The sequence below is a fragment of the Pogonomyrmex barbatus genome, unplaced genomic scaffold, assembly GCF_055798465.1.
Source record: "Pogonomyrmex barbatus isolate J1 unplaced genomic scaffold, ASM5579846v1 scaffold14, whole genome shotgun sequence".
In the NCBI taxonomy this organism is placed as follows: domain Eukaryota; kingdom Metazoa; phylum Arthropoda; class Insecta; order Hymenoptera; family Formicidae; genus Pogonomyrmex; species Pogonomyrmex barbatus.
In genome coordinates this window covers 6,527,039-6,553,590 of record NW_028297110.1, presented here as the reverse complement: position 1 = coordinate 6,553,590, position 26,552 = coordinate 6,527,039, and the positions used below count along the sequence as shown (strand labels likewise).

Genomic DNA, 26,552 nt, shown 5'->3' with positions numbered 1-26,552 from the left:
ACACTCCCGACAACGAGGATCTCGACAGTGACACCGGCGACGAATCTCTATTTAATGCGAATAACACTCCGTTTCAATTCCACCACGTAAAAATAAAAAAAATCGGAGATAATTTCATGGCTAGAAACGACAACTTGGTGGTGTTCGTGAGCGTCTAAGGTGAACTCTATGATCTAGGGGCTCGGATGCTCAACCAACAGGAACTGTTGCCCAATTTGCGGGACGTCATGCTGAGCCGAGCAAACGTCACGCAAAGCGGCAAAAGGTACATCATTGCATTACCTATCGAAGTAAGTGTCTCCGCGATAACCGTGCTAAAAAGCATTAGAGAAGCCATGGTCTCACTACTCGACGTCACAAACTTGATGTGCGATCTGTATCTATTTGTAAGGAAGATGTAAATGGAGTATCATGGGGGAAGATAGACAAAATCATTCGCGACACATTTTGGGACCGAGACATCGAAATATCGTTATGCGCTAATAAGATTACTATCCCACCCCCCGAAGATAGAATTCGGCTGATTGAGGAATGTTATGCGTCCGCCGTAGGAGGACATAAGGGTATAAGTAAAACCTGCGCACGCCTCAGATCGCGTTATAACTGACCTAGACTGAAGGAAGAGGTAACACGATTCGTAAATAATACAAAAATTGTCAACTGAGGAAACTAGTTAGGATGAAACGACAGCCCATGATCCTGACAGATACATCCGACAAAGCATTCGATAAGATATCCATGGATATCATGGGCCCGCTCTCCATCACTCGTAAGGGTCATTCTCACATACTTACCATACAGGATCTCTTAACTAAATTTAACTAAACTTAAATATTCACTAGCTATGCCCCTCAAGGGAACTTCGGTCATCGATGTGACCAACGCGCTCATCAGCAAATTCATTTGCGTGCATGGTGCCCCGCGAGCGGTACTAACGGACCAAGGGTCTCACTTTCTTAATTCCTTAATGCGTAACATAGCTCGCAAGTTCAAAATTAAACAGTGCAAGACCACTACGTATCGCCCCCAGTCCAATAGCTCCGTGGAGCTCGCACCATGTACTTTGGGAATACTTAAAACAGTTTGTTAATGACCACTACGAATGGGACAAGTACTTAAAGTTAGCCAGTTTCTCCTATAATACAAGCGTACACGAAGGAACAAAATTCACTCCCAACGAATTAATTTACGGACGCGTTGTGCGCACCCCCGAGAACGATCTCATCCTCGAAGACGAACGTGATGAGAGCTACGCTAGTTACCTATTCGAATTGAACGCAAAGATAAACGAATCCCAAAGAGCTGCGCGTCATAATCTGAACACCGCGAAAGTTAGATCTAAACGTTATTATGATAAGCGAGTTAAGGCATGCAACTTCGAAGTGGGAGACCAAGTGTATCTACTCAAGGAACCCGTAAGAGATAAGTTAAGCCCGCAATACACCGGCCTCTACAAGGTAGTAGAAATATTAAATAATAACAATGTCAAGTTAGAGATAAAGTTAAGTAAGTTATGAACCGTCCACACGGACAAATTAAAGAAGGCGGGGAATCGGAGCCCTACCACGCGCTGCGCCCTTCCACAACCAGAGCCAGGGACGAGCGAGACCCCGCCAAGCGGCAGTCGACCCACGATACCCTTCGAGTAAATATGGAACCACGGCGAATCCTGACATTTCTACTGTTACCGACGCTCGGCTTCGGCTTGACGGGCTACGACTGCGGAGGCAGCGGACTCAACATCACAACCCTATCATTGCTAGACATTGGTGCGTGTAATGTCGATGACATGGAGCCTGAGAGCACAGAAATATACATGCAACTCATGCAGACTTCCGATTTTGAGAACCTACCGATAATCCAATGCCGAATCGAAGTTAATCGGAGCATATATTACTGCAGCATGCACTGCGGCATGTATTAATTGTATCCGACGGCAGAAAGATATATGTCAAGGAGGTCGGCAAGCCTGCCAGAAGATCCACGAAACTTTCGCTGGGAACTGCCATCGTGGATAGATTAGTCACAAACGTTACGAACCATAGGAGCGTCACCATGGCCAGGCAAACGCATGCTGACGGTCACTGCTCCGGAACACAATACACGGACGGATTCGGAACATGGGAAAGCGTAGTAGTACAGGCATCCTTGAAGGTTATATTGAGAACATTTGAGGCACCATTCAAACGATCGGCCAATTTTGTAAACCTGCCATCTGGAACACGCTGCCCCATGCAGCCGGGAAACTGCGCCGACTTCGACGGCACGGAAACCTTTTGGAAGACGCCGTCTGACGACAGCTGCCAATCAGTATGACATACTCTACGAGGGTACAGCCACGATCGCCGAAGCCCAAACAGACAGCCCCAGTGGTATATACAGTAACCAGCAGAGATACAACGTTCGCTCTGACAAAAACAACGGAATTCAACCTGTGCGGTTACCGACTCTTCCAAACCGAGCACTCAAAGCTCATCGTACTCATCGTAGAAATGCAACGAGGACATTTAAATCTAAATCGCAGATTTCGATCAACAACCTAGACATATTCTCTTACGTAAATTCAAAATTCGTATACGTAGAGAAACATGTGAAGACACAACTCACCAAACTCTACCACGACATCATGGAGCAGAAATGCTCTTTAGAACGCCAGATCCTCCAGAACGCGCTCTCTCTGTCAACTATAGCTCCAGATGAGATGGCTTTCCGAATAATGAAAGCTCCTGGGTATACAGCGGTCACAGCCGGAGAAGTCATCCACATCATTCAATGCGTCCCGGTAGAGTGCAAACTGCGACACATCGAAGAATGTTACAATGAGTTGCCAGTTACCTACCGCAATTCCTCACATTTCTTATTGTCACGTATCAGAATTTTAATGGGAACGCATAAGGACTGCAACGAGCTATTTCTTGGCATGTGTCACGTCAAGCGCGTGCATATATGTTGAAAAATTCTGAAAACAATAATATTACGCATTAAATTCTTTATATTCTACATATTAGAATCTTTTATGTTTAATTTATATTATCATTACCATCACCATTTTATATATTAGATGCACAAAAAAGTTCTGAGCTTTAGATTTCATACAACCAAAATAACAATTTAAATTTTATATATTTTCCCGCCCTTTTGCGGTTTTAAAGCGTTTGGTCTTCTAAAATGCCATACGGTTTGGCGTTTGATGCACATAATCTCAAAAATCAGTAGTGTTCACGATGGCAATAACAAAAGGGCATATTCCATTATCCATCCACTTCGCGTTTCATCTGAAGAAAAATGTTGCTGAAGCCACTACAATGATTTGTGCTGTATATGGAGAGAACGCTGTAAGTCATACTACATGTAAAAGATAGTATCAAAAATTTCGCCAAGAAGATTTCAATCTTGAAGATGAACCGCGTGCTGGACGCCCTCAAAAGATTGAAACGGACGAATTGCAAGCACTGCTGGATATAAACTCGGCGCAAACTGAAAAGAAGCTTGCAGAACAGCTTGGCGTTACGCAGCAAACCATTTCCGTACGTTTACATACGATGGGAAAGGTTCAGAAAGAAGGCAGAAGGGTTCCGCATGAATTGTCCGAAGACAACAAAAATCGTCGGCGTGACATTGCACTCATTTTGCTTTCAAAGTTCCGGAAAAAAGATTTTCTGCACAAAATCATTACAGGCGATGAAAAGTGGATTCTTTATGATAACCCTAAACGTAGAAAATCATGGGTTGACCCTGGTCAACCTTCGACATCGACGCCAAAGCCCAATATCCACGCCAAGAAGGTTTTGCTCTGTATCTGGTGGGATTGGAAAGGTGTGTTGTATTACGAGTATTGTTACAACCGGGTGAAACAATCATGGCAGACCGCTACCAACAACAATTGACCAATTTGAGCGATGCATTAGAAGAAAAGAAGCCATTTACTGGCCAAGGACGTCGTAAAGTGATCTTGCTTCATGACAATGCTCGACCACATGTTGCGAAAGCGACTCAGGACCATATCTTTGCGTTAGGCTGGGAACTTCTCCCGCACGCGGCGTATAGCCCAGACATGGCGCCTTCCGATTACTACCTATTCCGATCGCTGCAGCATCATTTGGCTGATACACATTTCGTAAGATTTGAAGAGATACGAAAATGCATTGATGACTTTATTACTTCGAAGCCGTTGAGCTTCTATCGTCAAGGAATTCGCAAGCTACCCGAAAGATGGCAAAAGGTCGTTGATGCAAACGAGGAATATTTCGCTGATTAATATTTTTTTGTTTGTTTTTGAATAAAGATTGAATTTTACAAAAAAAGCTCAGAACTTTTTTGTACACCTAATATATTAAAATCTTTGTGCTAATTCCGTTTATTCCAGTTATAAAAATTATTAAGTAAAAGACGTGATGCATCACCCAGGGATACAGGTATCCCCTTCAATGGGACCGCTGGGTCGCCCCCACGCGAGCGCCGGGGTCCTACTACCAGTACCTCCCACGCAAGCGCCGTCGCCCCACCAGGGGGCCGTCGCACATTGAGCCGCCTGGAGTTCGAATCGAAGGAGCTCAGTGCGTGAACGATTTCAGTCAGTTCATATCGAGTCTCCGGCCAGGAAGGTTCCTGGCTCGTGAACACATCCTCTCTTAAGATTGGATGCGAGATTCAAAGTTAATTCTCGATACATTAATGCTTTATCGAGCTCCTTTATCGAGATCCTTTCGAATCTAATTGTAAAAATTCATTATATTATTTTAACTCTAAGATTAGTGTGGTTCAAATCATTAATATTTTCATTATATCGTTGATTCATTTTTATTATATGAAGTGAAAATTAAACAGTGTGTGGTTATTAACGAATCCTATCCTATCCTATCCTAGCGAATTGAATAAAACGACTGAGTTCGCGAGGACAAGAAATCTTTCTACCTACAATAAAAAAAAGAAATTGAATAAAATATATTAGCTCGTTGAATCGACTCTTCGGATTGACGTTGCTACGTGCTACGTTGACACGCCGATGCCTCGACGAGAAACTTCGACGAGTTATTTATTCAAAATTATAAAATCAAAATTTGAAATAAATCTAATAATTATTGAAGTTTTGCATATTCGTGTACGCATTAAAGTGCGGCGTTCACCAAGCGCTCGCGAGGTACAACACTCCAACGGGCGCGAATTAGTTGCGTAATTAAATGCAAATTCAACTAAGGATTTTGTGGCTTCGTGTACGCACCGAGACGTGCGGCGCCCACCAAAACGCCCGCGAGACACAACATCTAGTAGATACCGTTATCGCATTGCGTCACTCGACGCATTCCACAACGCACTTGCATATTATACCCGCTCAATAGAATCACGAGTTAAAATCGTACAATGGATTCTTGCAGGAGAATCTCTTTACAATGCCAACGAAACGTTATCGATCAGGACAAAAGCAGTCACTAAAAAAATTTTTTGAGAAACTAAACGATAGGCTTTCCACGCCATTTGTAAAATCTTCTCGGTGTAGAATCAGTATACGACGGGAGTTACGAACAATTATTCAAAGGAAGTTTTTGGTCACCGAGGCCGCCCATAGCATGGAAACTGACACCCATTTTATTTCGCACTTCGGGATTGCCGCCGATGCGAATTGCTGCAAACGATCCAAGAAAAAGGAGATATAACTGACGAAGAGATCCGGAACAAGATTCTTTTCGACTACTACTAAAGATAGGACGAATCAAAATAATGCATGTACTTGAATCGTAAACGAACAAATGTGTAGAGGACAGATAAAGCCACCGCGTAAATCCGAAACTTCTCCCGGGCAATTTATATGCATCGCGCCAGTCTTTGCTGTTGTATCATCGAATTCGGCTATGGGATATTCGGACTAGCCAGTGACTTTAACGACGCCGGACTTTTGTGCAGCCAATGCAAAATAAATTATAACCATTCTTATCCGGAACAACAATTCCGACTAGTTCTCAGACACTATATTAATATCGGCAGAAATATTGCAACACGAATGTATGAACATTGCACTACTAAACTATACATTTGGCAAGAATTAAATATCTGCAACGTATGTTTAGACGCATTTACTGCTTTCTTGAATCACTTGCGCGAAAAAGGTCAAGTTTTTGAATCGATCCTGTCACATCCTAGCGCTGAGAATACCTTTAGTCATGTTCAGTGTAAATTTTTCAAAAACTTTTAATTATTTATGACTGTGTTAGGAGACAGCACCGTAAATCCTTTCCTATACATATAATAAAAGAATATATCGCTTAAAATTATTTAAAGTTTATACAAAATGGCCGCTTCTTACCATAACCTTATGGCGCTACTACAATCTTAATGTTCTTAATAAATTTTCCCTAGAACTACATTAACCAAAACAGAACATACCGAAATCTCTTTTCCGGACTGTTCTGTAAAGTAACAAAGAAAATAAAGCTTAATATCGCATCCTTATCTAAGCATTTCAATGTTAACAACAAAATCTTAACAAATTAATATAAAATAGTAAATAACGAATAAAAAACCAATGTAGGAAATATAACCTTGACCACGTAATGCACAAAAACTATAACAAAACAATTATCAGTACATTGTAATATTTTTATTAACAATTATATAAATAAATAAAACCATATTATTAACCAACTAATTTCTTTATATCGTCAAATATAACTTCAGAAATTAAGAAACCGTTGTATATTAAACCTTTCACTTTTGTTCCATTTTAATAAATATAAAAGTTAATAACAAAATTAATAAATAACGAAATTAACAATGGAAAGGTTGTGAATAGGGAATAAAAGTCATAATGACAATATAACAAAATCCATGACAAAACATTTATTCAACAGTTCACCTGATACATACCCTTATTTTAAGGATAAATTTTGTTGATGTCCTCATATGGATATATTTTCCTTGTATAGATACATTCTACTTGTATACATACATCCATCGAAAATTCTTTCGAAAACATAAATACAGTTTGTGGCTACGATTCTTAATTCTCGAGATATAAACAAAATTAAAAGTATATACAAGATACATATATACGTACATTATACATTTCCTTATAAGATATAGTTTTCTTTATAGAATTATGTAAACAATCACGATAGAAATATATTTTATCTCAGAAGAAAAATTCTAAGATTTGAATTTTATTTAATGAAAATTATAAATAAATAAATTATTATATAATATTAACAAATAATTATTATGAAAGATTTGGACAACACAGGAAATCCTACAACTTACCTCATTACACATACCTACCTAACCCGCACTCCGTTTAGAAGATATTTAAACAATTATAAACTTGCTTACACTTACCTCAAAAAAAATCAGTTCAGCAGGCAAATCTCCGTGTATAAACCGATTTAACTTTTAGAAATCTCCATCCTAGGTTCACATTTATAATTGTTACTTCTCTTTTATCATTAACACTAATCCTAGCTATGATAAAAATCCTGAATATTAATATGCATGGAAAACTATCCTAATAATTTAACCAATTACAATCAGAACCATTTTGTACCTGAAAATATTTAATAAATAATGTATTATAAATGTAAAAAGAGTTATACTGATATATTTTAGATATACTAATTATACGATGTAATCATTATTATTAGGTGTACAAAAAAGTTCTGAGCTTTTTTTTGTAAAATTCAATCTTTATTCAAAAACAAACAAAAAATATTAATCAGCGAAATATTCCCCGTTTGCATCAACGACCTTTTGCCATCTTTCGGGTAGCTTGCGAATTCTTTGACGATAGAAGCTCACCGGCTTCGAAGCAATAAAGTCATCAATGCATTTTCGTATCTCTTCAAATCTCACGAAATATATATCAGTCAAATAATGCTGCAACGACCGGAATAGGTAATAATCGGATGTCTGGGCTATACGCCGCGTGCGGGAGAAGTTCCCAGCCTAACGCAAAGATATGGTCCTGAGTCGCTTTCGCAACATGTGGTCGAGCATTGTCATGAAGCAAGATCACTTTACGATGTCCTTGGCCAGTAAATGGCCTCTTTTCTTCTAATGCATTGCTCAAATTGGTCAATTGTTGTTGGTAGTAGTCTGCCGTGATTGTTTCATCCGGTTGTAATAACTCGTAATACAACACACCTTTCCAATCCCACCAGATACAGAGCAAAATCTTCTTGGCGTGGATATTGGGCTTTGGCGTCGATGTCGAAGGTTGTCCAGGGTCAACCCATGATTTTCTACGTTTAGGGTTATCATAGAGAATCCACTTTTCATCGCCTGTAATGATTTTGTGCAGAAAATCTTTTTTTCGGAACTTTGAAAGCAAAGTGAATGCAGTGTCACGCCGACGATTTTTATTGTCTTTGGACAATGCATGCAGAACCCATCTGCCTTCCTTCTGAACCTTTTCCATCGTATGTAAACGTACGGAAATGGTTTGCTGCGTAACGCCAAGCTGTTCTGTAAGCTCCTTTTCAGTTTGCGCAGAGTTTATATCCAGCAGTGCTTGCAATTCGTCCGTTTCAATCTTTTGAGGGCGTCCAGCACGCGGTTCATCTTCAAGAACTGAAATCTCCTTGGCGAAATTTTTTACCCGATCAAGGTAAGGTCTTCGAGGTGTCGTCGCGAGTGCCAGTGAGCAATCACTTCATTCGCGGCGGCAGCTTCACCCGCTTCGCCGACTGGCGCTTTATTCATCGAGCGCGTCTCGATGTCCTTCCCCTCAACGGCGCGCGGCGTTGGGGGGACGGCGATAAGCGCTGTCGGCGATGCGGGGAGGTATCGGAGACCTTACCACATGTGCTCGGTCACTGCGGCGTCCATGCTGCCGCAATACAGCTGAGGCACAATGCCGTATTGCACCGCCTCTGGAAGGCTTGCCGTCTGCCGGGCGACAAACGGGTCAACCAGCGGATTGAGGGCATCGACGGGGAACTTGGTGAGCTACGGCCTGATCTCGTGATCAGGCACGAGCTCTCCAAGAGTGTCGTCATATGCGATGTCACGGTGCCCTTTGAAAACCGCTGGATGTCTTTCGAGGAAGCCAGGGGGAGGAAAATCGCCAAGTACTCTCCCCTGGCTGAGGAGCTCCAGCGGCGGGGGTACCGTGTCCTCGTGACGGCCTTCGTCGTCGGTGCTCTCGGGTCGTGGGATCCGAGAAACGAGGCTGTCCTGAGGGTGCTGCGGATTGGCGGTCCGTATGCCTCGATGATGCGGCGGCTGATCGTCTCGGATACCATCCGCTGGTCGAGGGACATCTATGTGGAGCACGTGTCCGGCGTCCGCCAGTACCAAGCTCCCTCTCGCCCTGCTGGTGATGGGATGCTCGCGACGCCGCCTCGGGCCATCCGCCGGCGCTGGGCCGCCGCTGAAGAAGTTGCGACGCGTCGCGTATCGCCGTGAGTGTGAATGTCGCGTAACTTATTCTTGTCTTTGTCTTGGCCCCCCTTTTTTTATCCAAGCGGGCAGGAGTGACCGATGTCCACATCTCCATATTATTATAATTATTATTTGCATGTGTTCTTTTTCTTTTTATCTTCATTGTTTTATTATTTTATTAATTTATTATCTTAATATCTTACTATTGTTTTTCTTTTTTATGAGATATGTGGACAGGCCTCCTGCCCGCCTCTTGTTAGTATCCGGACACTATTTTATTTTTCTTGTACACACATTTTATTGCCCGGACCGTAGGTTTTTATTTCCTGTTTCCTTTTATTGTTATTTATCCCTTTTTATTTATTCATTCTTATTTATTATCTATTTATCTTTATTTATTTTTATTTATTTTCATTGTTATCTTATTTATTTACATCTATTTTACCTTGCTCTTTTTTCTGTGGGGCCATGTATGTTCGAGTGTGTGTGCCGCGTAAAACTTATTGTATTTTAAGCGAGTGTGAGTGTGCCGCGTTGACCATTTTATATTTTAATTTATTTATTATTGCCGCGCGCGCGCCCTCGGGGTCTTTTATTTTGTAATTTATCTATCTGTGATACACCCCGAGGGCCGCCAATTATTGTTAATTGCGTCATCCCCCCAGCATGCGAGCTGGGGGGATTATTTAATGTTATTTTGCGCATGCTGGCGGGGAGCGACCCCGCCAGCCACAGTAGTTTTAGTGCCCACAAGGCAGGGGGGGCTATTGTCCCCCGCCAATATAGTATTTTAATTTTGCGCGCGGCCTAGCCGCTTTTCTTTGTATCTACCCCGGGGGGTGAGATGCCTCCCGGGGAACATTATTTAAAATAAAAGTGACTTACAGCGTTCTCTCCATATGCAGCACAAATCATTGCAGTGGCTTCAGCATTTTTCTTCAGATGAAACGCGAAGTGAATGAAAAATTGAATATGCTCTTTTGTTATTGCTACTGTAAACACTACTGATTTTTGAGATTATGTGCATCAAACGCCAAACCGTATGGCATTTTAGAAGGCCAAATGTCAACACTTTAAAACCGCAAAAGGGCGGAAAGATATATAAAATTCAAATTGTTATTTCGGTTGTATGAAATCTAAAGCTCATAACTTTTTTGTACACCTAATATTATATAATAATATTAGGTGTACAATATTATATAATATATAAAAATTGTAAAGTATATCTAAAATGATATTGCGAAGATTAATATTTAAAAGCTTAAATTCGAGCAAACTGTGTTTGTTAATTATAAGAAATGTTTGTTAATTATAAGAAAGGAATTATTATAACGAAGTATAACTCTTTGGAAATGAAAATAAGCCAACGTTAAATGTCAAGACCGCCATAATACTTAGTCACAAATGTAACTCATGGTCAGTTTGTAAGCGAAAGTAGGCCACCGTTAAATGTCAAGGCCGCCATAATATTTAGTCACAAATGTGACTCATGGTCAGTTTGTAAGCGAAAGTAGGCCAACGTTAAATGTCAAGGCCGCCATAATATTTTAGTACCACGAGTCATCGTTGACTCATAGCAAATGTAAGCCAAGTTGACCAATAGAAAACTACGTCAAGAACAACTAGAAGATCTTAAACGCGTGAATCATAGCTGACTATGAGTAATAGATTAGTGAAAGTAGACTAACAATAGGCAAACCGTGCCAAGGCCATTTGGTAACAGGCTTTATTCAAACCTGTAGAATCATAACATTGGAATTTAGATCATCCCTACTTCCATGTTTTGCCAACATATAAAAACCTCAAGCGACGATACCTTTGCACACTTGCATTTGTTCAGGAATTAACCACTTGATCAGCATCGCTTAGCGGCTGAGCAACTTGCCGTTTACGAACAATGTAATTCTTAATCGCGTGTCGCATTCCATAAATAAATTCCATAATTGGATTAGTGTACATATAACATTTATAACAGTGAATAAATCCCGATTCAAATATCACAAGTGTGATATTATTCCTTATTCCCAAAATGGAAAACTCTTTCCTGAAAATAAAAGTCACTTCGACATTCCTGTTACCCTTCCTTCGCAGTATCTAATCCTGAGGTTTTATCCTCTTAACCGCATGGAAAAAAATCCTACAAATAACATGTGAGTATAGCGATCGAGGATTTGCTGATTTCGGCTCCGTCCGACCTACCAGGACCTCCCAGGACGTCACAATAGTTAGTATATCTAAAATATATCAGTATAACTCCATTTGTAATACATTACTTATTGAATATCTTCAGATACAAAATGGCTCTGATTGGTTAAATTATTAGGGTAGTTTTCATGCATATTAATATCCAGGATTATCATATCCATAGGATTAGTATTAATGATAAAAGAGAAGCAACAATAAATATAAGTCTAGGATGAAGGTTTTTAGAAGTGAACCGATTTATATACGGAGATTTGCTTTTTGAACTGATCCGGGTTTTTGAAGTAAGTGTATGTAAGCAAATTTATAATTATTTGAATATCATCTAAACGGTACGATTTAAATAGGGCGTGTTCCTTACATCTAATTGAATTTTTGGATTTTTGGCCTTAATGGTCTTTCGGCGTATTAAATTTTATCAACTAAGGTGGTACGTATCTCGAAAAATACTTCTTGGCTTTTCTGGGTTGGTTAAGTTAAGTTCCCGCCCCCGACATTTAGGGAGAGGGAAATAAAAATATAAAAAAAAGATTTACGATTTCCGTTACGTGATAGAATTTTAACTGTTCATTACCCTGTTTTACAAGTCCGTTAGGAAAACTTCTATCTTTATTAGGCTTTTCCGTCCTGTTGGCGCCGAGACTATTTGTTTAAAGAAGAGGAAAAACGTTTAGTGGGCAATATAACTTTCGTCGAAAAACGAATTTTTCGAGATATTTCGAAGCCCTTCGAGATTGTTCGAAAGGGAGGAATTGTGAAGAACGCAGGACGTAACATATATATATATATATATATATATATATGAATATATGTTAGAATATGTAACATAAGAATATTTATGCAAATGGTTATTTTCCTTTAACTAAGCAGAGTTTTTGTGGCAGTCTTACATGACCGTACAATTCTATATATCCGACGTTGTTTGTATGAAGAAAGAAAGAAAATGAAAGGAAAAACTTTTATATTTGTCTTTCATTTATGTATAACGTGTAACAATAAATCCCTTAACCAATATCGCTGTACGGACAAATAGAACTTTCATGTCCGCCATAAATATATCCGACAAGAAACATTGGTTAAGGGATTTACTGAAAAATTTAGCACCATTTAATCGACTAGGTACACAACATTATATATGAATGAAAGACAAATAGAGAAGATTTTGTTTCTATTTTTTTTTTCTTTCTTAACCAACGCCGGACATATAGAATTGTACAGATATTCAAAACTTTCAGGACTGCCATAAAAAATAATTTTGCGTAAGTAAAGGAAAATTACCATTCGCATAAACATTATTATATCACATATTCTAACATATACACATATATTATATATAAATTATTTTAATTCCAAGTTTAAATTGAATCTATTGAGTCGTTTTAATGCATATAATTATAGATTAAACGAACTTACCTAAGTGAAGTTCGATCATAATTGTATGAGCGCCTCTTCCGAAGTGATCAAGACGTAGTACCTCCCTCTCAGTCCCTAAATGTCTACCATTTTAAAGCTCAAACAAAGCGACGCACGCGCCGCTGCCGCCGTCGCCGCCACCGTCGCCACTCCCGAGTTCATTCTTTAAAGCTATGCCGCAACTTTTTCGGGCAGAAGATCTGGCTGCGATGTAGATCTGGGCTTAAGGGTGGGAGTGATCACTTCGGAAGAGGCGCTCATACAATTATGATCGAACTTCACTTAGGTAAGTTCGTTTAATCTATAATTGTACTTCGCGCCTCTTCCTCGTGATCAAGACGTAGATGTTTAAAGTTTAGTTGCGGCACTTCAATGACAGAATGAATAAGAAAAGTTTTCTTATTTATTTTTTCTTTCCCACTCGACGGTTTTACAAGTCATGAACTATGACGTCGATATTCTTTTTATGAGTCTAATATCGTTCTCGCAAATACATCGGACGCTTCCGTCATATTTCGATAGTAGAATTTTGCAATTGTTTTCGAGTTGCTTGTCCATCCGGCTGTTTTCCGGATGGTGTCTAGATCAACTCCATGCCTTCTTGCCGCTGACGTTGTCGAGTACTGTAGGCCGTGAATATTTCTGTGTCAATTCCACTTTTTGATAGGATCTCCTTTATCCAGCGACTTAGAGTCTGGGATGTGACTGCCTTGAAAGGCTTTTTGAAGGAGATGAACAGTGAATTTGTAGAACCACGAATGTCTTTGGTCCTTTCCAGATAGATTTTTAGGGTCGAAGCTACGCAAATCTCTTTGTTCTCTATATAGAATGGTAGGACCAAATAAGGTTGTGTCCTGTTTGGGCCTGAAGTTTTAATTCTATCGGGAACTTTTATTTCGATGGATTCTGCGGTTTCTCGAATGTTTTCCTTGACTCTGCATCAGCTATAAAGTTGTCTTTAGAGCTTGTATACGACGCGAATAAAACAATATCTCGAGCTTCGCACCATTCCCAGATTTCCCGGATTATCCTATTCAGTTTGACAATTTGGATGCCCCCCATTCTATTGATGTAGGAGATGGCGGTGGTATTGTCTATTCGAAGTAAAATGTCTCTTGTAGCGCGACTGACGGGGCGGGATTTTCGCGTTTTTTGATGACGTCGTTTCTTGCGATTTTTGCGGCTGTTTCCTTGGATCCTTGGATGAAGTTACAATTAGCTTCGCTGCTTTTACGTTTTCGGATAGATTCTTTCCGAACAGCCATTCGTCGATAGTTGTCGAGCTCAGTGTTTCTTTCATTACTACGTTAATGTTTGCCAATATGAGACTTCTCCTTATTAAGGATTCGTCGTGATGTAAGTCCGCGAGAAGCCGGCTCGTGTCTCCGAGCGTTTCGATCACTGCGAGATTTTCACCCTCTCCTTTATGTCTGAATAGGATTGATAAACCCTTTCCTAGTGCCACGAGGCATGCTGAGATTTTTTCCTGTTTTGAGGTTATTCTTCCGTCTCTTTTCCAAACAGTCTCTTGTAGAGACGCTTTTACCTCCGGATTCAGCTTCGGAGGGTCAATGCGTGTGCAGTTTGACGGAGGGGATATTTTTTAAGAAGATCCGCTCGCTCTTCTGTTGGAAGTCCTAGTTTAAGTATTTCTTCCCATCTGGCGACCACGTCGCTATGTAGTGACTCGGCTAGAGTCCGTTCCTCGGCGAATCGTTTTCCTATGGCTTCTAGGACATCTTTGTCTAGCGCCGCTTCGATTGATGCGATCGCCTGACTGTCTGATTCCGCTGTTCTCGCGCCCTCAGTATGTGGGCGCTCATCTCTTGCGCTCCTTTTGGAAACTTGTCTCCGATGTCGATCTTCTTCCTCCGTTGATAAGCTACTACTGCTGCTGCTAATACTGTTACCTATAACAGTAGTATATATGAAATGTTCGTTTTATATTCATTGTCTCAAAGGACGTGTGAATATACCCGATCATGTAATATTTATATAATTATTATGTTTGTTGCGAAATATTCGCAATGCGATTAGAGATCAGATTAGAGTCTGTCGAGATGACCTGTCTGAGACGGTTAAAGTTGTGTGCGGTGTCAGTTATGACCTATGCCGCGCCGATTGTCAGTCGCGCGATGTAGGTTAGAGCCCACACCGCGTCGACCGTTGGTGTCGTGCACGCAGGTTAGAGCCCGCGTGCTGACACTCGACAATGCCGGTCACGCCTGCGTGCCGGTTAGGCCCCGTATTGCGTCGATTGTCGCCGCACGTACAGATTAGGGCCCGCGTGCCGATGCCCAGCGACGCAGGTTAGAGCCTGCGTATCGTCTAGGCTGATGCCGCGCCGATCGTCTCGTGCATGCAGGTTAGGACTTGCGTGTTGCCGCTCATTTATCTGATTCCATTACGACGGATTAGGGTCCGTCGCGATGGCTTTCGCGAGGTGAACGACCTTGCGCGGTGTAGGTTAGGGCCCACCTCGCGCCGCTATCGGTGTCGAACACATAGGCTATGCTTTGTGTGCCGATTCTCACCGATGCAGGTTAGTGCCTGCGTGTAGCTACATAAAGAATTTCGTCATGCTTACCGCCGATTGTCAGTCGCGCGTTGTAGGTTAGAGCCCACACCGCGTCGACCGTTGGTGTCGTGCACGCAGGTTAGAGCCCGCGTGCTGACACTCGACAATGCCGGTCACGCCTGCGTGCCGGTTAGGCCCCGTATTGCGTCGATTGTCGCCGCACGTACAGGTTAGGGCCCGCGTGCCGATGCCCAGCGACGCAGGTTAGAGCCTGCGTATCGTCTAGGCTCATGCCGCGCCGATCGTCGCTCGTGCACGCAGGTTAGGACCTGCGTGTTGCCGCTCATTTATCTGATTCCACTACGACGGATTAGGGTCCGTCGTGATGGCTTCAGCGAGGCGAACGACCCTGCGCGGTGTAGGTTAGGGCCCACCCCGCGCCGCCGTCGGCGCCGCACACGCAAGCTATGTCTTGTGTGCCGATTCTCACCGATGCAGGTTAGTGCCTGCGTGTAGCTACATAAAGAACTTCGTTATGCTTACTGTGTGACGCATATGAATCTATCGACGACGATTCCGAATACCTCTTACGTTTCGCTTCTTTCTGTTTCCTTTTCTGTTTCTTGAGTTCTTCCTTCAGCAATTTTGCTCGCTTCTTCCAACGATTCTCTTTTTCTGCTTCCCTTTCTGTTTTCTTGCTTCTCTTTCTTTTCTTCCCCATCTTGTGCGTTGTGGACACCTTGGCACCAAGAAAAAGAATGAACTCGGGAGTGGCGACGGTGGCGGCGACGGCGGCGGCGGCGCGTGCGTCCCTTTGTTTGAGCTTTAAAATGGTGGACATTTAGGGACTGAGAGGGAGGTATTACGTCTTGATCACGAGGAAAAGGCGCGAAGTACAATTAGCAATAGTGCTATTCGGAACCGACCTGAAAATTGCTATCTGTATATATTATATTATAACACGTTATAATATAATTACAATATAATGTATTATAGACTTTCTACAATAAGCTATTAGTAACAGATCATAAGTCAGAAATTAAGAATTGATCAATAATAGACTGGATATAATAATAATAATGCTAGACTATGATTGGTCAATTCTTATCTTCTGACTTATGATCTATCACTAACAGCTTATTGTAGAATTTATAATATAATTATCACATATGTCTGATAAACGTGTTCGATATTAAATTTTTATTTTACAAGAAATGATGAAACTTCAAATAATATATCACTTTCTTTGAAAACGGTATTAATGCTTGAAATATACGATATCAGACATGTAAGATCGTTTCGTCATTAATTGACAAACATTTTCGTCCGATGCCGTCGGACACCAAAACAAATCTTTTACGTTAATGACTGTCTCGAAAATCAATAGCAATATAGATTTTGTTTAAGAACGATTGAAACTAATGATCGAAGTATAAGTATCGAAATCATATGTTCTATAGTCTGAATTAGCAAAATTTTTTTTAGATAGCATGTTGATTAGAATTGATTAAAACAAAGACATTATCTGTTAAATAAGAGTTTGTTTATTATTTTCCTTGTTCAAATTCGGATCGAAAAGAGATATAGCATTTTACATATTCAAAACAATAATGATATTGACAATTGTTTCTGTATAGATAGTATAATCAGATTGTTAAGTTTTTAGAAAGATGTACATAATTAAGGAGGTATAAATTTTATTTCCAGCGCCGAAAATGTTGCGTTATATCTTTCTTTCATAAATGCTGAAATTTTAAAATCAAATAAAAATATCTCTTCTTCCAGAATAATACTTTAATAATGCTTTCAATATATTTTTGCAACTGTTAATATACGTTTAAAATATTTCTAGTGCAGCTATTATGAGGAATTTAGTTACTATTAAATCAATAATATTAAGAATGTTATAAAACTACACATAAATCTTTTAAACGCATTTTAAAGGACTGTCTTTTTTCTACTTGCAATTTTAGTGATAATTAGGTAGTAATTTCTATTCACATAAAATAATTATACAACATGCGAAACAGACAAATGACAATAGGCGAACAGTTCGCGTAACATATTTTCACTTCGCTTAGCAAGGTGCCGTAATACAGTGGACGTTTGATCGTTACTTGAATCTGTATATTGTTTACGTATTAATGCATTATTAATAATCTCAGCAGTTTTTTTCTATTAAGAAGTGAATTGCTGAAAGCAATTAGTTATTATTGTCGACATGTATGGTTTATATAAAGAACGAGACAAGTATTTCGTGCAAATTCGAAATATGTGCAATAAGAAAAAGTTGATTGCACAAAATGGTACAAATGGATACAAATAGATTTTCTTATTTATATCATAATTTTATATGTTATTAATTATATTTATATAACTATATAACTATATAATTATATAACTTAATCTCTTGCTTATATAACCTTTTGATAATTGGATCTGAATGTATTAAATATTTAAATCTCAAAATATTAGGTGTACAAAAAAGTTCTGAGCTTTAGATTTCATACAACCGAAATAACAATTTAAATTTTATATATCTTCCTGCCCTTTTGCGGTTTTAAAGCGTTGACATTTGGCCTTCTAAAATGTCATACGGTTTGGCATTTGATGAACATAACCTCAAAAATCAGTAGTGTCCATGATGGCAATAACAAAAGAGCATATTCGATTTTCCATCCACTTCGCGTTTCATCTGAAGAAAAATGCTGCTGAAGCCACTGCAATAATTTGTGCTGCATATGGAGAGAACGCTGTAAGTCATACTACATGTAAAAGATGGTATCAAAAATTTCGCCAAAGAGATTTCAGTCTTGAAGATGAACCTGCTGGACGCCCTCAAAAGATTGAAACGGACGAATTGCAAGCACTGTTGGATATAAACTCTGCGCAAACTGAAAAGGAGCTTGTAGAACAGCTTAGCGTTACGCAGCAAACCATTTCGGTACGTTTATATACGATGGAAAAGGTTCAGAAGGAAGGCAGATGGGTTCCGCATGAACTGTCCGAAGACAACAAAAATCGTCGGCGTGACACTGCACTCACTTTGCTTTCAAAGTTCCGGAAAAAAGATTTTCTGCACAAAATCATTACAGGCGATGAAAAGTGGATTCTCTATGATAACCCTAAACATAGAAAATCATGGGTTGACTCTGGCCAACATTGACACCAAAGCCCAATATCCACGCCAAGAAGGTTTTGCTCTATATCTGGTGGGATTGGAAAGGTGTGTTGTATTACGAGTTATTACAACCGGATGAAACAATCACGGTAGACCGCTACCATCAACAATTGACCAATTTGAGTGATGCATTAGAAGAAAAGAGGCCATTTACTGATCAAGGACGTCGTAAAGTGATCTTGCTTCATGACAATGCTCGACCACATATTGCGAAAGCGACTCAGGACCATATCTTTGCGTTAGGCTGGGAACTTCACCCGCACGCGGCGTATAGCCCAGACATGGCGCCTTCCGATTACTACCTATTCCGGTCGCTGCAGCATTTTTATTTAGCTGATACACATTTCGTGAGATTTGAAGAGATACGAAAATACATTGATGACTTTATCGCTTCGAAGCCAGTGAGCTTTTATCAAGGAATTCGCAAGCTACCCGAAAGATGGCAAAATCGTTGATGCAAACGGGGAATATTTCGCTGATTAATATTTTTTTGTTTGTTTTTGAATAAAGATTGAATTTTACAAAAAAAAGCTCAGAACTTTTTTGTACGCCTAATAAAGGAATAATAATGAGAACCGTTTTTGATAGTAAGAAACATAATATAATAATGCTTTAATGATGTCCGAGTAAACACTATATAAATTATTGACAAAAATACAGAATTATTAGAATGGAATCAACTTATTACCAATATAATAAAATTGAAATTATACTTAAATTATAATTAATAAGTACATACTTATATGTTTTTCTTTCAATATAACAATGTTAGATTAAAAAAATCGTTTTTTTATTGACTTCAAAGAAAGACTTTCTCAATCTCTTTCAGCTTGTTCGTTTTCTCTATGTATGTTCATCTATAACACAAGATCGATGCAACCAATCGTGATGTTTAAGTATTCAGCGAAACTTTACATGTTATAGAAAATTTTCCTGCATCTCATTACGAATATAAAATTGTGTTAAGTGGAAAATAGATATATTAAAAAACATTCAATTTCTATTTCACATTTTAATTTTTAATAACAAAAATATATTTAATATTTTAATATTATTTTATACTAACTTGTACATATATCTGTATATATGTTATTTCGTATTGCATACATTAAAAATATTTTATATTGTATTTTATGACTCTAATGCGACAGAAAATGCTACTTATTATTTGTTTTTTCTAGAAATTTGGTGGTGGATCCATCTTCTAATCTGGGGAATGGAACGACGGCTTAAACATTTATGTTTCATTTTAACTTCTACCATCTGTTTTCCTGAAGGTAAACGTTCTTCTATTTCTTGTTTAAAAGAAGTCTTTACTATTTCATATCCCTTTTGTGTCTACCTTACACGTTTCGTGGAACCATAGGGTAATGCTATAAAAAGTTAAAATTCGTTATAAAAAGTTTTACATGTAATAAAAGTATAAAAATTACAATTATGTATATATATTTGTATACATGTAAATACATAAATACATGTACTTACTACTACGTCTTTTTCTTCCATCCATTTTTCCTACAATGTTATGAATTGGGCTAGTATATGACACGTCGCTATCATCCATATTATCGTGATTCTCTTGGAATGTTTCATTTATTATAAAACTATCTTTTTCTTCATTAATTTGTAGGTTATCTTTCAGCATCTTGTTCATTACTATAATCTTCATCTTATGCTATTTTAAGCAATCGAGACATCTTAATTATTTCAATTTGTGATATAGGCTAATGTTGCGTATGAATGCTTTTATCATGACCTAGGTAACGAGTCATAACCTAGGTTACGAGTTGTGTTACATCATGTTCCGATAGATTCAAGGTAATGCATCTTGTTGCTATATGTTTGCGAAGTTTTGTATCTCGTAAGAGGTATTTTTGTCTCACATTCTAGAGAATATGTATGTAATAAGTCACATGCTCTTATATATCTGAATCGCATTTTATCGTAACCTGGCAAAGCAAATATATAAGGATTCTTTTCAGGTATATTTGCTTCCTTACGATATTGTAAAAGTAAATCAATACAAGTTTTCATTTCATAATCCAAAAGAACAGGAACTGATCTTTCCAATTTTCCTTTAATAAAGAACCTTATACTTTTCAGTTATCTGAAAGTATATAATTGATCATCTTCTTCTTTATGTAATGTAAATATTTATAATATTTTTACTACAGATATTAATACACACAGATAGATATTTTTTATTTTCCATTAAAATTAGAAATGAAATTCATTAACTTAAAGATTAAATATAATCGTTGTATTAATTTTAGTTAACACCATTATATTTAATAATAAAATATATGATATTTAATTAATAAGAAGATATTAATAAAAAAATATTACTCTTAAGTTTATATTTGCAAATATTAAAAAAAAATTTAAAAACAGATCAAGTGCATTTAATATTTAAATATTATATATTTTAGGAATGAATATATATATATGTAAATATTTTATAAATGATTATTTAAAAAATTGATATTTAGAACATTGTCTAAGCTGAGAAATAAAGGAATATACATAATCAATATAATTTCTGATATAAAAATAAATAAAAAGATATACAACAAAACTTTTTGTATCAAGCTTTGTTTTGAAGAAACTATTCTGGAAATTAAAATGTCGTAACATTTTCATTTTTTTTTATAAGAATAATTTATTTATAATCTTTTACAATTTTATGTATTATATATTACAACATAATTAGGAACCCGAAATTGCAGTGTAAATGATTTATATTTGTATTAAAATTCTTTGTGATAATATAATTTGTATTTAAATAAATAAAGTAATTTTATTAAATATTAAACTTATGATCAATCTTTTATAGAATGGCGGTTTATAATATTGAAGTGATTTCTTTTTTATATTAATATGTAATAGATATTTATAAATTTTAATTTCATAATTTTAATTTCATTATAAACAAGTGAACATATATGTAATATCCTATTTTTTCACTAATTCACAATTTTCAGGCTTCAATCATTTTTATACAATAAATATTACATATAGAAGCAAAGCGTAAAAACATACTTTACGAGCTTCATGTGGTAGAGATTCATATAAGTCTGGATTCGTTCGTTCGTTTATACTTTCTTGATGCTTATAATCATTGATGGATATACGTTCTATTTCGCCTATTGAACACTTGAATGAATATCAACGTAAATTGCGCTAGTTGTCGCCAAGTATTATACATAAATACATTTTTCAGCTGTTGAAATGCTGAACGTCGTTTAGTTTGTAAAAAATTGTGTAACAATTTAATGAAGGTAATTCCTGTAATTGATAACGTTTAGCTTGTAATATGGATTCCTCAACGGTTTTATTAACAGACAGACTGAAGTCTTCCTGTAATAATTTCAAAAAATTCTCTATGTTCGTTTTTTCTTCTAATTTATTGCATTCTATGCGTTCAGCGATATTTAAATTTCCTATTTGCTTTAACAATGTGCCAAATTTTGATGCAACAGAAGGAGCTGCATAAGTTTTTGTATCGATATTAAGACCTGCCACTTGATTTACAACGGCGATACAGTCATCATATATTGATGATACATACCACAGAAATCTCTTACGTTTTTATTAAGTCAAAGGGCTTGTAAAAATAGTCTTAAGCAATCTTAACAAATTAACAATCTTAAGCAAGATCTTATTATATCTTTTTAATGCTGATATTTGTATTTTATACATAATTTTTGCCGTAGGTGATTAGCAGTTTATCATATCTAATTAATCGAATGACGTCATCCTCTCTTAATACAGGAAATACAATGTTTCTTAAAATAGAATTTGCACAGTTGTGAATTCGACCTTGAACTTTCCTTCCGAGTATTTTGACAGCTCTACCAACCGATTTTTGTACATTCTTTAAAATGATGACATATATTATTTTTAGTAAAAAAGCCTTTACATCCAGCACAACATATAAAATCGCATGCAGTCTTTTTTTAGATTCTGTCGGTCTTCTGCAGACTATCAACTCTCTTATATGTGGGATCTATATTGAATAAATAATTGCCTCGTCGTCTGAAAAGATCAATAATCTTTTGTCTCTCTCTCTCTTTATTATCTAATACAAATAGTAAAATTAAAAAATCATGATATAAAAACAAAAAACTTATAATTAAAATCTACTATATAAATTCAATTAATATTTTCGGTATATATGCCGCAGTATATATACTACATATGTGTACATAGAGTTTTATAATTATATGCATCTAGTAACAGTCAGCACATTTTATATGATACAGAATGAAAACTTTTGGGTAAAAGATCATGTGAGCGATTAATGTGAGAGGAACGATATTGAACATAATAAACACAAATGACACAAATTCACTGTGTTCAATTTGAACTGATTTTCGAGACAGAGTTGAAGATATATATGATTCTCACTCATTTCCTTGCCACGGACGTATATACAGTTATATAGATACTTTGTTGTGAGACTGAAGATCGGAATATACGCAAGCAAAATAAAGATAACAAAAACATGCCTTACTTCATTAATCTCTTTAATATTCGCATATTATTGATTTAATCTCCTGAATCCAAAACTTTTCTCCTCACTTTTTCTCCTATATCTGATATAGAATATAAAATTGTAAATGTAAAATCTGATAGTAGAATGTTATAATATATGTTCTATATTTTACACTGTGTATAATTTCAAAAATAAATACGATCTTCATCAAAAAATTTTAAATAAATGGATGGATTGATTATAATTATATAAATATATAATTATGTTATAAGAGTATATTAGGAAATATGGATAAGTAGCCAATAAACTTATTATATATAGAATTAAATTTTATATAAACAGATATATATTATAGGTAAAATTTAAATTATAGAAAAATTAATAAATTATCATAATATAAATATAGATTTTGTTAATAATATATGAGAATCTGTTCTCTGTATCTTTGGGTAATGGAATTAATTTTTTCATCCTCTTCTTTTACATCTTTATGCTCTTGTTCGAGATGCCTATTTATTTTTTATTGCATTTTTTTGCAATAATAACAAAAGTTTTGTTTGCCTGTACCTTTAGGTTTTGAACACTGGACATTTAAATTAGTATCGTCGCAGATTTCCTGTCCAGTGACATTTAACAATGTTTGTAAGCTACTACGTGTACTATTAATAGATTGTGACAAACATGGTTGTGTAGAAATATTCCTATCTTCCTCAGAATTTTCCAAGTCTGCATTATAGTAATAATCAGGATCATTATCTGCATTATCATTACTGTTATCGCTATTACACACAGAATTATTTATGAAATACGTTTTACGTTCCTCTGAATTCTTATTTTTATCCGTCAATTCTATATCATCAATACTATTGTTATCCATTTTATCTTCATTGTTATCTTTATTTTTTAAACTATCACTATCATTGCTGCAATAATTATCATTCTCATGTACAAGAACATTATTAACTATGTCATTTCTTTCTTTATTTTGACAACTTAATTCTATATTTGAACTTAAATCAAAATCATTCAACTCATCAACTAAAAATATGACTGGTAAATTAATGTCAAAATCTAAAATAACATTATTATTTGATATTTGTTCCAGAATCAGATGGATTAATCTCTAAATCATTGCAAAAGAATTGATTTTGTAGTTCATCACTTATATATATATATATCAAATAGTATATTATTCTGTTTCAGTAACTCATCAGTGCTTATATCTTTATTAGGTAATGTTTGAAAATTGCTTTTTAATCCGAGATTACATTTAAGTTTATAAGCATTAACATCATTGTAATCTGAAATAAAAGACAGGTTGCAGTCAATTGTAACGTGCTATATTTTCTTACCATAACATAAACGGAAACTATAATATGTACCAACTTTTAGTCGCACTTAGTCGCATAAGTGGTATTCTTGTGTTTAAATTCTTTGCTATCCTATTAAGCATTTCACACTTACCTGCAATTACCAAACCAATTCTATTAATTGTCTTTTTTAAAATCAGATTAACTAATTAAAAAGACATATTATGTCAATGTGTCAGAATATTTCAAGTTTTAATTTGAAAATTTGGTTCATTATGTAAAATTATCGTAAATTCATGATTAGGTTATCAAAAAGTTATACATAAGCAAGAGGTTAAATTATAATGTAATTAATATCGTATAAAATTATTATGTAAATAAGAAAATCTATTTGCATCCATTTGTACCATTTTGTGCAATCAACTTTTTCTTATTGCACATATTTCGAATTTGCACGAAATACTTGTCTCGTTCTTTATATAAACCATACATGTCGACAATAATAACTAATTGCTTTCAGCAATTCACTTCTTAATAGAAAAAAACTGCTCAGATTATTAATAATGCGTTAATACGTAAACAATATACAGATTCAAGTAACGATCAAACGTCCACTGTATTACGGTATCTTGCTAAGCGAAGTGAAAATATGTTAAGCGAACTGTTCGCCTATTGTCATTTGTCTGTTTCGCATGTTGTATAGTTATTTTATGTGAATAGAAGTTACTATCTAATTATCACTAAAATTGCAAATAAAAAAAAAGACAGTCCTTTAAAATGCGTTTAAAAGATTTGTATGTAATTTTATTACATTCTTAATATTATTGATTTAATAGTAACTAAATTCCTCATAATAGCTGCACTAGAAATATTTTAAACGTATATTAACAGTTGCAAAAATATATTGAAAGCATTATTAAAGTATTATTCTGGAAGAAGAGATATTTTTATTTGATTTTAAAATTTCAGCATTTATGAAAGAAAGATATAACGCAACATTTTCGGCGCTGGAAATAAAATTTATACCTCCTTAATTATGTACATCTTTCTAAAAACTTAACAATCTGATTACACTATCTATACAGAAACAATTGTCAATATCACTATTGTTTTGAATATGTAGAATGCTATTCATATCTCTTTTCGATCCGAATTTGAACAAGGAAAATAATATACAAACTCTTATTTAACAGATAATGATAAAATATCCTTGTTCTAATCAATTCTAATCAATATGCTATGTAAAAGAAATTTTCCTAATTCAGACTATTGAACATATGATTTTGATACTTATACTTCGATCATTAGTTTCAATCGTGCTTAAATAAAATCTATATTGCTATTGATTTTCGAGATTACAGTCATTAACGTAAAAGATTTGTTTTGGTGTCCGACGGCATCGGACGAAAATGTTTGTCAATTAATGATGAAACGATCTTACATGTCTGATATCGTATATTTCAAGCATTAATACCGTTTTCAAAGAAAGTGATATATTTATTCGATTTTGAAGTTTCTTGTAATCATTTCTTGTAAAATAAAAATTTAATATCGAATACGTTTATCAGACATATGTGATAATTATATTATAAATGTTCTACAATAAGCTGTTAGTGATAGATCATAAGTCAAAAGATAAGAATTGACCAATCATAGTCGAGCATTATTATTATTATTATTACATCCAGTCTGTAATTGATCAATTCTTAATTTCTGACTTATGATCTGTTACTAATAGCTTATTGTAGAAAGCCTATAATACATTATACTGTAATTGTATTATAATGTTATAATATAATATATACAGATAATAATTTTCAGGTCGGTTCCGAATAGCACCATTGCTAATTATATGCATTAAAACGACTCAATAGATTCAATTTAAACTTGGAATTAAAATAATTTATATATAATATATGTATATATGTTAGAATATGTAACATAAGAATATTTATGCCATAAATGGTTATTTTCCTTTAACTACGCAGAGTTAGTTTTTGTGGCGGTTCTACATGACCGTACAATTCTATATGTCCGGCGTTGTTTGTGTGAAGAAAGAAAGAAAAT

General features: G+C 36.1%; 2 protein-coding genes, 2 long non-coding RNA genes and 1 pseudogene across 4 annotated transcripts in view; 1 reads left to right on the top strand and 4 right to left on the bottom strand.

Moving 5' to 3' along the window:
* LOC148937433 (uncharacterized) overlaps window positions 1-20,167 on the top strand; it is a 77,268-nt gene extending 57,101 nt beyond the window's left edge. The window contains exon 2 of the long non-coding RNA XR_016138457.1: window positions 18,422-20,167. This is a non-coding gene — a long non-coding RNA (uncharacterized LOC148937433). The remainder of the gene's footprint in view (window positions 1-18,421) is intronic.
* LOC148937434 (uncharacterized) lies at window positions 13,170-16,340 on the bottom strand. The gene is made up of 3 exons (XM_089072910.1): window positions 16,020-16,340; window positions 14,760-14,891; window positions 13,170-14,557 (listed from the first exon to the last, which is right to left on the bottom strand). Exons 1-3 carry the CDS (start codon window positions 16,338-16,340, stop codon window positions 14,045-14,047), a joined length of 966 nt encoding a protein of 321 aa, XP_088929036.1. The 3' UTR covers window positions 13,170-14,044.
* On the bottom strand, window positions 19,911-20,521 carry LOC148937432 (uncharacterized). Its single transcript, XR_016138455.1, has 2 exons — window positions 20,166-20,521; window positions 19,911-20,053 (listed from the first exon to the last, which is right to left on the bottom strand). It is a non-coding gene; the product is annotated as an uncharacterized LOC148937432 (long non-coding RNA).
* A 792-nt stretch (window positions 20,522-21,313) lies between these two features.
* On the bottom strand, window positions 21,314-24,052 carry LOC148937431 (uncharacterized; annotated as a pseudogene).
* LOC105431959 (uncharacterized) lies at window positions 22,734-26,170 on the bottom strand. The gene is made up of 3 exons (XM_011646495.3): window positions 24,893-26,170; window positions 24,562-24,639; window positions 22,734-24,476 (listed from the first exon to the last, which is right to left on the bottom strand). The coding sequence occupies exons 1-3, from the start codon at window positions 24,975-24,977 to the stop codon at window positions 24,334-24,336; spliced, it is 306 nt and encodes a 101-aa protein (XP_011644797.2). The 5' UTR covers window positions 24,978-26,170; the 3' UTR covers window positions 22,734-24,333.
* Between the last annotated feature and the right edge of the window lie 382 nt (window positions 26,171-26,552).

Bases quoted from the DNA above. Each gene is read 5' to 3' on its own strand.
- LOC148937434 (XM_089072910.1), bottom strand. From the start codon at position 16,340: ATGTCCACCATTTTAAAGCTCAAACAAAGGGACGCACGCGCCGCCGCC. The intron at 14,892-16,019 runs GTAGCTACACGC...CTACTGTTATAG, and splicing joins AGCATAACGAAGTTCTTTAT to GTAACAGTATTAGCAGCAGC. The intron at 14,558-14,759 runs GTCAGGCGATCG...TCAAACTGCACA, and splicing joins GAGAACAGCGGAATCAGACA to CGCATTGACCCTCCGAAGCT.
- LOC105431959 (XM_011646495.3), bottom strand. From the start codon at position 24,977: ATGTATGGTTTATATAAAGAACGAGACAAGTATTTCGTGCAAATTCGA. The intron at 24,640-24,892 runs GTACAAATGGAT...TGGTAATTGCAG, and splicing joins AAAGTTGATTGCACAAAATG to GTAAGTGTGAAATGCTTAAT. The intron at 24,477-24,561 runs GTTGGTACATAT...CTTTTATTTCAG, and splicing joins GCGACTAAGTGCGACTAAAA to ATTACAATGATGTTAATGCT.